Source organism: Leopardus geoffroyi, chromosome C3 (genome assembly GCF_018350155.1).
Source record: "Leopardus geoffroyi isolate Oge1 chromosome C3, O.geoffroyi_Oge1_pat1.0, whole genome shotgun sequence".
Lineage (NCBI taxonomy): Eukaryota > Metazoa > Chordata > Mammalia > Carnivora > Felidae > Leopardus > Leopardus geoffroyi.
The window spans coordinates 70,871,172-70,883,816 of NC_059338.1; the positions used below are offsets into that span (position 1 = coordinate 70,871,172).

General features: G+C 65.3%; 1 protein-coding gene across 1 annotated transcript; it reads left to right on the forward strand.

Annotated features, from left to right (window-relative positions):
• The first annotated feature begins 3,641 nt into the window (after window positions 1-3,641).
• SCRT1 (scratch family transcriptional repressor 1) lies at window positions 3,642-10,266 on the forward strand. Its single transcript, XM_045455649.1, has 2 exons — window positions 3,642-4,690; window positions 6,717-10,266. The coding sequence occupies exons 1-2, from the start codon at window positions 4,576-4,578 to the stop codon at window positions 7,652-7,654; spliced, it is 1,053 nt and encodes a 350-aa protein (XP_045311605.1). The 5' UTR covers window positions 3,642-4,575; the 3' UTR covers window positions 7,655-10,266.
• The last annotated feature ends 2,379 nt before the right edge of the window (window positions 10,267-12,645 follow it).

Here is a 12,645-nt window from a genome sequence, read left to right on the forward strand (position 1 = left end):
CCATAAGAGTCCTAGCCTACGACGACGTGAGCCATCAGCTGTGCCTACCACCCCCACCAGCCCTTGCTGTGGGCATCGCCCCACCGCCGGGCCAGGCCTGAATTCCTGGTGGTCTCAATAGTCCCGTGACCATGTTCAACGCCCTGCCCCTCAGTCTCGACCTCTTCTTCCTGCCCAAGGCCTCGCCCTCTGCCCCAATGATGCCCTCGACCCTGTCACCACCAGTAACTGTCCCCTGACCCCCACTCTGGCATTTCGGCTCAACACCCCCTTCTCAGACCAGCACCTGCCCCAGCTCAGTCCTGCTGACCCTAGCACTCCAGAGCCCCCACGTCCTCATTCTGTTTGGATGCCACAATCACTGCCACCTCTCCCTTGCACACTCCCTTGGCTCAGATGCCCCTTTCAGAAGCTCACTTGGCAAAAGCCCAAACCTGGATAAGTCCAACTAGTTTGCTTACTACCCCCCGCCCCAGGCTTCCTGCTGTTCCTCAAAGATCTGCGACCCCATCTCCTCTGGAGCAGAGGCCAAAGCACACAGTCTCCCAGGCCTGGTCTCTGAGCCTTCCTGCTCTCACTCTCCAAGCTATGGTCTACTCATCCTTCTGGTTAGCATCTGCGTCCTGGGCTGGACCACAGGCTCTAGGAGCAGGTGGAGAGTGGATGCTCCGAGCTGCGAGTCTCACCCCACGGATAGGAAACCGGGGGTTGAGCCAGAATGAGCAGGTCAGGGACAGCCCACTATGCACACAGGATCTGAACTAGCTTCCAGGTAAACAAAACACCACTCCCCCACCCTACAGGAGAGAAGGCTGAGGAAGGGGGTTTGGGTGCCAAGGAGGCAGACCAAAAGAGGCTCCTAACCAGGGTGGGATCTTGGCAGCCAGGGAGAAGGATTCTGAAGGAGGAATGGACCCTCTAGGCTAGGCTAGACTGGACTGGAGCTCCACTAGAGTGCAGGCAGGTGAGACAGTGGCCACAGGGCCCACGAATGAGCACACACAGGGCCCCTGGCTCTGCTGGAGGGTGGGGTGCTGGGGACATAACACTGCGAGTCTCTCCTTTGGCCACATGGGGCCTGCACAGGGCTGGAGGTGGCACACCCAGAAGCAGAGGGAGGCAGGACATAAAACCAATACCACATCCCCCCACCCCAGATGGGTAAGAGGCTAGAGGTCAGAGGGAACAGAGTCTCTGAGGACCAGAGACTCTGTGGGGACAGGGTGGAGAGACCAAGCACGCTGGGTGCTAAGGCCCTGAGAGTCAGAGTATCCCTCAACTGGCTGGGTCTTCTGGGAGCTAAAGCAGCCTTGTTGGACCCTGTCCTCTCCTGCAACAAAGTCCCCTCCCCACCTCCCCCACTCCACCTCCAACCCTCAGTGGGAGATTCAGGATGGCCTCCAGTGGAGGAGAGCTGAAACTTTCCACAGGCATGAGAATCACCATCTCTCCCAGCTGGACCCCAGGACTGGGGCGCAGCGACCTTGGGGATGTCGGCAGGGGACGGAGGGGTGCTGGAAAGGAGGTGGAGGGAGGAGGCCCAAGTAATTGAGCCCGGGCCGCATATGCGTTCTGCACGCTGGCCACTGCGGACTGATGGCCAAGGCCTGGGCCCACCTGCCCCTCCCCGCCAGGCGCCCCAAGGGGCTGCGGACTCCACCCAAACGAGAGCGATCAAGGGCTGCCCGAATAGTCCCCTCGGGAGCACGCGGCCGTGGGACACATGTGTCCGTGCTCTGATGCCCTGTCCGTCAAGAGGGTTTGGAGCCCAGGGGGCGGGGAAATTGACAGAGAGGCGGGGACTCGGACAGCGAGCCAGGGGATGGAGGGACAGAGAAGTTGGATGGAGGGATAGAAAAATGACGAAAGAGGTGAAGGGGGGAGGCACAGAAGACGTGGACAGGACAGGTGGCTGAGCGGAAGAATGACGGAAGGGGTCGGGGAAATGCAAGCACAAGGCTGGGGGACAGGGCGACCGGGACCGGCGGAGGGGACAGGGGTGTAGTCAGAAGGAGTTAGGGAGCGGGTCGTCGGGGAGGAGACGGCAGAGGGGGGCCGGAGCTGGTGAAGGGACTGCGCCGGGCACGTTCCGCCGGCGCCCGGAGGGTTTGCCCGGTAATTAGGCCTTGGTCCAGATGGGCCCCCAGTCCCGCAATCAAAATGCTAATTGGCCCCGCGCCTCCGGCTGCGCCTCGGCCGGGCCCCCCCTGGGAGCGAGCGGGGACGACAGTCTCGACCGAGGCGGGGGGGGGGGGGTCCCCGTCCCCGCCCCCACTTCGGGCCTCGCCGGCTGCGGCTCCGCGATAAGGGGGCGGCGGCGCCCGGTCCCCGCCCCTCGGGGATTCCTGCCACGCAAGATGAATATCCAGCCGCGGCCGCGGCCGCTGCCACAAAGCGGCCCTGGAATCTCCGCCGCGCCCCCCGATGCGGGGCCACCTCGCTCACACCCTCGCTCGCGTGGCTCCGGGGCCGAGGCGCGGGCGGAAGCGGGGCGCCGGCAGACGGCTGCGTGGCTCCCGGCGCCGCACTCCCCGCACGCGCCCGCACGCACGCTCCCGGTGCGGCCCGCCCGCCGCGCGCTCCCGGCCGGTGTCCGCGGTCCCGCCGAGCCGCCCTGCACAAGGTCACTGCGTGCAGCGACGGGTGCGCGCGCGCCCCCACCTTGCACGCGCTCGCGGCTCGGCCGCGCCCGGACACTCCCGGGAGCCGCCCCCGCGACCTTGGTACTCAGTGACAGCAGGCCGCGCGGAGGCGCGCTCCGAAAGAGCGTGGACACCCGAACCACCCGGCGCAGGCGAGGGAGGGGACAATGGCAGCGCCGGGCTCTAATTGAGGACGTATGTCCCCGCGCGCGGCCATTGTGCGGCCTGGAGCCCCCGACACCCCCGCTCCCGGCCATTGGCGGCTGGGCCTGACGTCATGGGGTCTGCAAACTCGGGGCGGGCGGCCGCGGGAAGGGTTATCCGCCTGGTTGCGGAGCCGCCGGGGGGAGCTGCGGCCGCGCGGAAGGGTGTAAAACCACCAATGAAGTCGCATTTCCAGAGCAAGGGCATGGCAGCCCCTCTCCCCCTTCACAGCCCGCTCGCTGCGTCGCCGCTGCACTCGACATCCACCCCTTGGGAAAGAGGCGGGGGTGGAGGGAGGCCTCTCCAGCGGGCACGGGGTCAGCCCGGGTGACCGAGTGGCAGGGAGACACTGCGGCACAGGGCGCGCGCTGCGCTTCCACACTGCGCTTTCGCTGCCTCAGCATTCGCTCCTTCGCCTCACGCCTCCCCCTCTCGCCCCCGAAGATCCCTAGCCTCCATACCCGAAAGCTAGGCAGGCTGGACCAGACTGGGATCCGCCCTGCGTTCCTCCCCCAAAAGATCCCCAGTCCGGGGCTCAGGACTCCCAGGCCTGTTTCTGCCTCTCCCCCCACGCACGACAATGCCGCAGACCGCTGGGCCTCTATTCCCGAAGCTGCCTGGGGGAAATCCACACACGCGGGGGCCGCGGCATCCCCAAGACCCCTCCCAGGAGACCCTGGACGGGCCCGGCCCTGCGCAGCCATTTCCGCCGGCCTCCCCTCCCTCCCCTCCCTCCCCCTCCCTCAGCTTCTGGGCTTTAAAAGCCGGAGGCTGAGCCCGGCCGCAGGCAGAGGCGGCCGCGGGCGCAGGAGGCCGGGCCCTGGAGCTGTCCGAGCGCCGAGCCCCGCCCCCGGAGCCCCCGTCCCTCCCTCTCTCCTTCCCTCGGCCCGCCTTCCCTGCGCACCCCTCCCCCCGAGGACCCCCGCCCCCCGCTCGCCGCCGCCGCCGCCGCCGCCGCTCGCTCGGGCTGCAGAACAATAAAGCAAGCCTCCCAGAGACCCCCGCCGAGGACCCCCGCCTGGCGGCAGAGCCCCCGCGGCCCGCCCCTCGCCGCCCGCGGCGGCTGAGCGCGCCCGGTCGCTGGCCGAGGTGCTGGCCGGGCCGGCGCTGGCCGCGGTGCTGAAGCTGCTGGCGCTCCCGCCGCCGCCGCCGCCGCCGCTGCCGCCGCCGCCGCGTTCCCCGGGCCCGGCGCCTCCACCCCCAGGGGCATGGGGGGTCGCTGACTGAGGCTCCGCCGCGGCGGTGGGGGGGGGAGGGGAAGGGGGCCGCGGAGCCGGGCCAGCCCTGCACCCACTCGCAGCCTCCGGGCCCGGGACGGAGCCGCTCCCCCCTTCCCCACCCCCCACCCCCCGGCCTCCTCCCCCGCCTGTCCAGGGGCGGCACTGCGGGCTGGGAAGCCGGGACCAGAGGAGGGAAGGAAAGAAGGAAGGAAGGAAGGAAGGAAAGAAGGAAGGAAGGAAAGAAGGAAGGAAGAAGGAAGAGAGGAGAAGAGAAGAGAGAAGAGAAGAGAAGAAGGAAGGAAAAGAAGAGGCGTCCAGAGGAGGAGAGGAGGAAAGGCAGGGCAGGCAGGAGAAGAGAGGACGGCACTCCAGCGGCAGCATCCAAAGGCCAGAGTGGGGACCCGTGCTGCCTCCGCCGCTCCTCGGATGGTGACGGGGCCCCGCCGCGGCTGCAGCCCCCCCCGCGCCCCGGCTCCGCAGGCCCGCAGCGCCGGAGCCCCGCAGGAATCATGCCCAGGTCCTTCCTGGTCAAGAAGGTCAAACTTGACACGTTCTCCTCGGCGGACCTCGAGAGCTCCTACGGGCGCGCCCGCAGCGACCTCGGAGTGCGACTGCACGAGAAAGGTGCGAGCTGGGCTGAGTCTGGGGGCAGCAAGGGGCCCAAGGCAATAGCTGGAAGGGGCAGAGGGCCAGAGTGTGGGGCTGGAGGGGTCAGGAGCCCCCGGAAATAGACCCGAGGGAAGCAGAACCAGAAGGAGGCAGTGGCTGGAGCCGGACTGTGGAGGAGGGTGGGGAGAGGGGAAAGCAGAGGCAGGCCAGAACAGAGCCGAGACTCGGGCAGGGAGAGTGTCAGTGCAGGAGAGAAGGTGGGGAACAAAGGTCAGAAATAGAAAGTACCCCACACCTTGAGCATGCGAGGACATATACAGTCATATGGGCACTTGCTGACATGACAGGACCTGGATGCATGCAAACCCACACCCAGAAACCTGGGCCTTCCTCAGTATCCTCTCTCTCTCTCTCTCTCTCTCTCCCTCCCTCCCTCCCTCCCTCTCTCTTTTGGCTATGGTTAGCAGAATGCTGTGAGTTCCAGGGAGTAGGCATGGGTCCAGTGGGGGCCGCCACCTGTCAGGACTAAGGTACTAGCAGAGGCAGCAGCAGTATTTCCCCTGCAACCAGGGTCAGGGAGGAGAATGTGAGCAGGAGGGTTGTAGGTAGGGAGGTCCATGGTGCTGGTGTCAGGGGGAGGCTCTTTGTGTAAGGGTGCCCAAGTTCAAGGACAACTGTTAGCATGCAGGCAAGAGAGCTGGGGGTGCCAGCAGCGTGGGGTGGCAGAACCAGTGTGACCTGAGCCTGTGTGAGCCTGTGTGTGAGCCTGTGTGCGCCCATGTGACTGCGTGCAGCCATGTGACTGTGTGCGCTTGTGTGTGACCCTGTATGAGTGTGTGCCTGCCTGTGTGCCACTACATGGGACCATGTGACTCTGAGGCTGCTGGGCACCCATGTGACTGGCGACCCTGGCTGAGAGTGTGTCCAGGGTGGCCGCATGTGTGACCCTGCATGAGTAGGTGGTTTGCCGGGATCTTCGTGCAACCCACCCTGTGAGGGCACTCCAGGGTTGACCGTGGCTGGGAGGCTGGGTGTAACCCTGAAGAAGCCAGAGGCTGCATCGTTCGGTGTGTGCATTTGTGACTCTGAGGCTGTGAGATTCATCTTGTGCCTTGACAAGTGCAGTTACCAGCATGAATGATGCTGCCTGCCTGCAGCTTGTCCCACGGAAGGTGTCCCCTTGCGGAATGCCCCTGCACTCTCCAACAACACAGCGGCTCCCTGGTCACTTGTCCTGAGGCATGGGAAGGCGCCCACACCGGGTTAGGGCCTGGGGGAAGAGGGCAATGTGTAACAAGGTAGGACCCAGGGGTGGAGGATGACCGAAGGGAGCTGGGGAAGAAGGAGAGTGGATGGAGGAAGATAAGGCTGGAGCTGGAAGGGGGTCAAGTTCAGTGAGTAGTAGGAGACCTGGGAGGTAAGAAGGAGGGTGGAGAGGGTAGGAGGGCCTGCCGGAGACAGAAGTCTTCAGGGCTTGTTGGGGGGCCTAGGGGACCAAGGAGGGGCAGCATCAAGGCTGGGCGCGAGTTCCAGGTGCCGCGGGGAAGAGCAGTTGGGAACCTCGAGAGGCGGGAGCTACGGGGTCCCTCGGTGGGCGGTCCTGGCTTTGTGCGCTGCGGGTCCGCAGTGTGTTGCATAATCAGGGAAAACTGCTGAAGTGGGGAGAACCCGAGGGGGAGGAGGGGTGGAAGAAGGAGGGCGAGGGAAGCGCCGCCCCTCCCCCCCTGACCTTGAGGCTCCGCGGAAGGGGGGCAGCCGCACCCGAGGATGCGCCTCTTTCCCTCCCCCTGTGAGGGTGGGGCCGGCGGGCGGCGGGGGCGGAGCCGGGGCCCGGCCCAGTCTCATCTCTCCTCTCTTCTCTTCCCCTCCCTGCCTCCTCCGTCCTCCTGGCCCCGCGGTACCCCGGCCCCTTCTCCTTTGTCCTTCTTCTGGTCCCCTCCTTCCCGGACCCCGTGTCTCCCGCCGCCTGCCCGTGTGTGTCTCGCCCGCTGCCCGCCTCCCCTCCCTCTGTGTCTGCCTGTCTGTCCGCCTCGGCCCTCAGGATACCTCAGCGACTACGCGGGGCCCGCCTCCGTCTACGATGGCGATGCCGAGGCGGCCTTGCTCAAAGGGCCGTCCCCAGAGCCCATGTACGCGGCGGCCGTGCGTGGAGAACTGGGCCCGGCGGCCGCGGGCTCGGCACCGCCTCCCACCCCGCGCCCAGAGCTGGCCACAGCCGCGGGCGGCTACATCAACGGCGACGCGGCGGTCAGCGAGGGCTACGCGGCTGACGCCTTCTTCATCACCGACGGGCGCTCGCGCCGTAAAGCAGCCAACGCCGCCGCTCCCTCCACGGCCTCCGCGGCGGCTCCCGACGGCGACGGCGGAGGCGGGGCCGGGGCGGGCGCGCGCGGCGCGGGGGCCGGGGCCGCGGGCCGGGGCGGCGCGCGCGCGGGGGTGAGCACGGAGGCGCGCGCGGGGCCCGGGGCCGGCGGCGCAGGGGGCCGGCACGCGTGCGGCGAGTGCGGGAAAACGTACGCCACGTCGTCGAACCTGAGCCGCCACAAGCAGACGCACCGCAGCCTGGACAGTCAGCTGGCGCGGCGCTGCCCGACGTGCGGCAAGGTGTACGTGTCCATGCCGGCCATGGCCATGCACCTGCTCACGCACGACCTGCGCCACAAGTGCGGCGTGTGCGGCAAGGCCTTCTCGAGGCCCTGGCTGCTGCAGGGCCACATGCGCTCCCACACCGGCGAGAAGCCCTTCGGCTGCGCGCACTGCGGCAAGGCCTTCGCAGACCGCTCCAACCTGCGCGCGCACATGCAGACGCACTCGGCCTTCAAGCACTTCCAGTGCAAGCGCTGCAAAAAGAGCTTCGCGCTCAAGTCCTATCTCAACAAGCACTACGAGTCCGCATGCTTCAAGGGCGGCGCGGGCGGGGGCGGCCCCGCGGCCCAGGCACCCGCCGCCTCGCCGCAGCTCAGCCCCGTGCAGGCCTAGGGCGGCGGTGCCTCCGCCAGCCCAGCCGGGGCGGCTCTCAGCAATACGGGCCCCCAGGGAAGTCTCCGCCAGCGCCCGGGCGGGGTGGGGGGGCGGGGGGGCGGAGGGCGGGCCCCTCCTCACAGCAATAGAGGGAGGGGGCCCGGCCCCGCCCCGCCCGCCAGGGGCCTTGTCGGCCCCTTCAAGCAATAGGGTCCTGAGGGGAGACCCACCCCGAACCCCCTCCCTTCCCCTCCAGGGTGCCCCAGGCTTTTTCCCAGCAATAGGGTCGAGGAGACCCAGAACCGAACCTCATCTCCGAGTTAGGTCTCTGAAGACCGGGGTGGGGTGAGGTGGGGAGCACCCCCCCTCCTCCCTCCTCTGCGCCCCTGGATCGCGTCGCAGAGACTCAGGTCTTCCCCACTCCTTTCCCAAACCTTCCAAGGGCCAGGCCTGCGGCCTAGACGTCCGGGGAGCAGACCGGGGAGGGGGGGAAAGAGGGGGTAGAGCAGGAGGGAGGGGCCTGCAGAGGCGTCCCTACTCCTCAGTCTTCGCTGAAGCCCAGGAGTGATAGACGCGTTGGGGATCAGGGAGAGAGGCGGACGGCGGCACCCCTCTCCCTCGGGTTCTTTCTGGGGCCTCAGTCCAAGCCGCTCTCCCACCCTCGCCCCGCATCCTCTGCCAAATCCGAATTCTTCCAGCCCAGCTTCCCGGGCTCTGTCCTTCATAACGAATAATAATGACGCATATCGAATCGCATGGACTTATCCGACCTCCTCAGACCCCACTCCCGCCCTGCCCCGGGGCCCCCTCCCTCGTCCCCCGGCATTCGGTGTTGGAGGACGGATCCTGGGGCCCGGCAGGCAGGCCTGGGCACGGCCCATTACACACCTCTCTGTATTCGCTTTGCGGGTAAAGCCCCCTGGGGGGGTTGCGGACGCGTCGGGTTTCTTTCTTTCTGTATTTGTACGTTTTATTTATGAACGGATTGCACTCGGGTCAGGGAAGGGGCGCTGAGGCCCCCATCCTTCCCGCCGACGCCCGGGGCTTGGGATGTCCGGGATCACTTTCCCCGCCCCCGAACCCCGCCCCCACCTGGGCCCCACCCTCGAGCCCCAGGCCCCGCCCCCACTCTGTTGCCAACTTTCGCCCGTCTATGCCAAAGCCTCGGCGGCGACCCCGCCCCAAGGGCCCGCCCCATTGGCCGCCGCCTTTGTGACGTCACTGCATGCAGCCCCAGCCCTCCTCCCGTCCCTTCCCGGGGCTGCCCGCTCCCTCTCCCTCTTAGTTAGTCCGATGCCGACTATAGAGCAATAATGCGCACTGCATGCGAAGCTGCCGCCGCCTCTAGAGTTACTGAGAATCAGGTATCCCCCTGCCCTATCCACCCCATAGGCCCCTAGATCAGGGACATTGCGCGGGGCCGGACGCGCAGACTTTCTTCCCCTCCTCCTCCCTACTCCCCCCACGGCAGAGCCCTGCGGGTGTAATGGTTCCAGGGGGCAGGGGCGGGGTGGTTGCCCCCAAGACCCCTCCTTCAGTCATCCATTACCCACCAACTGTTCATTGGACACCTACTATGTGCCAGGCCCGCTGCAGAGTCGGCCAGGGATGCAGCGGCCTGCAGGGTCTGCACGCTCGTGACAGGCGTCCATCAGGTTTGGGTGGGCCAAGGAGGGCCGCACATGCAGAGAAAGGCCTGGCCCCTAGACCCAACCCTGCATCCCCTTTACCTCTTCCCCACCCCGGCCCGGGTCCAGTGCTGGGTGCACTTGGGCTCTACCTTTGACTTGGGCCTAGCGTTCTCAGCTCAGGTGGCACAGACCCAGGGCCCCCAAGGCCCAGCGCGACCAGGGCCACCCATAACGACTCTCAGTCCTTCCATCTCTCGGCCACTTAGGCTCTGCTGTGTGGGGCCAAGGCCCCAGGCCAGACAAAAGGTGCACACGGCAGTGTATGACCTGGTCAGCGCCACCCCAGTGGGCACCGAGTTGCCGCCGAGCCGCACCTGCAGGAGCAGACTGAGGGCCCAGCGCAGCAGGGCCCGTATCCAAACCCTCTATACCGCAACTCGTGTCCACACAGCTCCCAAGCTGGGGCCTGCCCTCCTGTGCTGGGCACACCCGCATGCACACGCACACACAGGCGCCCCACCCAACCCCCACACGCCTGTCTACCTACCTAAGGAGAAGGCCAGAGGGCCGTGGGCCGGCCAGGGTCTCCCGCTTCTCCGTACACCCCGCCGCCGTGGAAAGCCATGGGCCCCCTCCCGCCCCCATAACTAAGCAGCACAATAACCGACTTAGCGAATTCAGGTAGAAGGAACGTTTAGGTAGCACCTATTTTGTACTGATTCTACGAGTAGGGCCCGAGATGCGGGGGCCCTCGGGTGGGGGTTGCGGCCGCCGGCCTGCCCCGCCCCCACCCCCGCCTGCGCCCCGCCGCCTTGTACATACTCCCACCCGGAACAGGCCGGGATTTTTACTCGGGCCGCGCCCCTCTTCCGCCCCCGTTTGGGGCTGGGCCGGCCGGACAGACGGACGGACGGACAGACCTCCTTCCTAAGCACAATAGCACCAGCTCCCCGGAGCGCCGCACCTCCACGAGGAGAATAAATGCCACTCTTGATAGAACTTGGAGTGTCGGGGTGATGTATCCAGTGCTGGGCCCATGCCACAGGGGGTGCTGGGATGTCTGGGGGGCGGCTTCCTAGCCCTGCTGCATCCCAGAGGCAAGGTTGGTGCAGGTCCAGTGCTGGGAGTGGCAGCCTGCCCACACAGCCCTGAGGTCATGTCACTACCTTTCGTGAGGGTGTGGCACTGTCCCTTTTCTCGGGAGGGCTATCTTCTTCCCCATGGGAGGGCCAGCTTGGCAGGCCAAGCCACGGGAGAACCGCCTCCTTTCCCCCCCCCCCCCCCCCCCCCCAATGCAAAGCAGCTGGCAGGTTAGTCTGCTCTGGGCCAGGAACTGGGGTTAGGCTCTGCTGTTCGGCTCTGCTTAGGATCTCCAGCCTGAATTCAGGCCTGGCCCAAGAGTGATCTAGAATCACCCGAGTAGGTACGGCAGGGCCTGCAGAGGTGTGTCTACTCTTCCCATAGGGGCTCCTGCTGCTCCTCAGGCTTGACAGCCACCAACAAGCCCTTCTCAATGCCAGTGGAAAAAATGGGGACAGGAGAAGGTGCAAAGTCTGGCCTCTTCCTGCTTCCTGCTGCTCAAATCTTGACCCCCACTGTCTGAGGAGGCCTCCACAGACAGCTGACTCATGCTGCTTCTGGGGAGTGGCCACCCAGGGGACAGAGAGGCTTCCACAGCCACCCACAGCCCTCAAGCTCTAGACAGGATGAATCAAATTGAGATGAGGGGTGGGACTGTGCTGGTCAGGGACAGGCCAGGAACAGGGACCCCCCTGCCCCAGCAATGCCCCCTGATACTCAGGTTGGCAGGTATGAGCTGAGAGGCCCAAAGTCTTTGGAGACATGTAGTCAAACCAGGTCATCCCAGAGCCAGCTGAACCCCAGCAGAGACAGGCCTGCCTAGACTTCATCAGAGTGGACAGCAGGGGCGCCTGACCTTCAGGAGGATGTCAGTTGGTAGGCTGCTCGTGGTGGGGCTCACATGGAGGTGGGCACCCTCTTCTGGGGAGCACTGTCAACAGTAAAACCCTAGGAGTGAAAGCCCCTGTTATTGGTAGAGGTCAGGGACCTTTGACCTTCACTGTCCCCAGGCTGGGGTAAGCATTCGCCAAATTTGCACGTGAACAATCAGCGGGGAGAACAGCTTATCCAAGGCCTGCCTGTGACATAAGTCCTGTCCCAGTACCTCACCCACCCTACACCTGGAGTCACACCTGGGTGGGTGCCAATGGCAGGGAGGAATGCCCATTCCTTCCCAGCTTTTGAGTCTAGACTGGTGATTTCTGCTTCTTCAGGACGCTGAGGGGCAGTGGGGGTGGAAGGATGAAGGCTGACTCCCTGAGGCCTGGAATGAGTCCAACCCTCCACAGACTTCCGTGGACAGGACTTTGTATCCCAAAGAATAGGCAGCATGGTCTGCTAACCACCATGTCCCATGTCTCCCGGCTGGCCGCACCCTTCACAGACCTCAGTGGCCTGCCTGTGGCACCTCAGCCACAGGTTGAGGTTCTAACCTCTGAACCTCTTCCAGCCAGGCAGGCCTGCAAGCCTCCTGGCCTTTAGTCCCTTAATCAGTTGCTGCCCCTGGCAGGGAAGTCCCCACTGAGCTTTCTTCCACAACCCCTCTTGTACACCTTTGTCACCAAGAAACCCCACCTACCTTAACCTTTACCCTCCCCCCTGGTGCCCTGGATCCTAAGGTAACTGGAGCTTCCGGGGTAGGGGGAATTCTAAAGCTGCTGCACTGGCCCACTCTCCCTCCCAAGGCCTGGCCCACACTCTCCCACAGGCAATGTCCCCCTCCAGGACCAGCCCACACCAGTACTGAGGCTCTTCCTTATTGGTGTTCTCACAGCCGTTGCCTACCTCTTAACTTGATGCCTGGCTTTCCTCTCACTCAACTCCAGTGCCAGAACCGTGGCTGTCCCACCAGTTCCCCACCAGACTGGTCCTCCCTGGTGATCCCTTGTCCACTCTGGTTGCTTTACTCCCACTGCCACTTGACAGCCGACGGTTTGGAGCTGGGATGTGGGCACAGGCAGCTGCCTCCAACATGACCCTTCACTCATTATTGACTACTGCACTCGGCCTCTGCAGGCCTACTGGAAGCCTGAGTCACCAATCTCTGCCCGCCTGGGCGGGGCCTCTAGTTCTTGGCGCTGTATTGAAGGATGGCACGGCCAGAAGGCATGCAGAGACTCGTGGGTGTGTGTGGCAGAGCTCCCAGGGCTCACTCCTCCATGCTGGCCTCCCGAGAGGACCCTCTCCTTAGTTCACCCTCCGTTGGGATCAGTACTCAGAAAGGCCTAGCTCTGCCTGGCCCAGACCACCCAATGAACAGATGAGAGTTTTGGAAGACTGGATAGGAGACAAGATTGA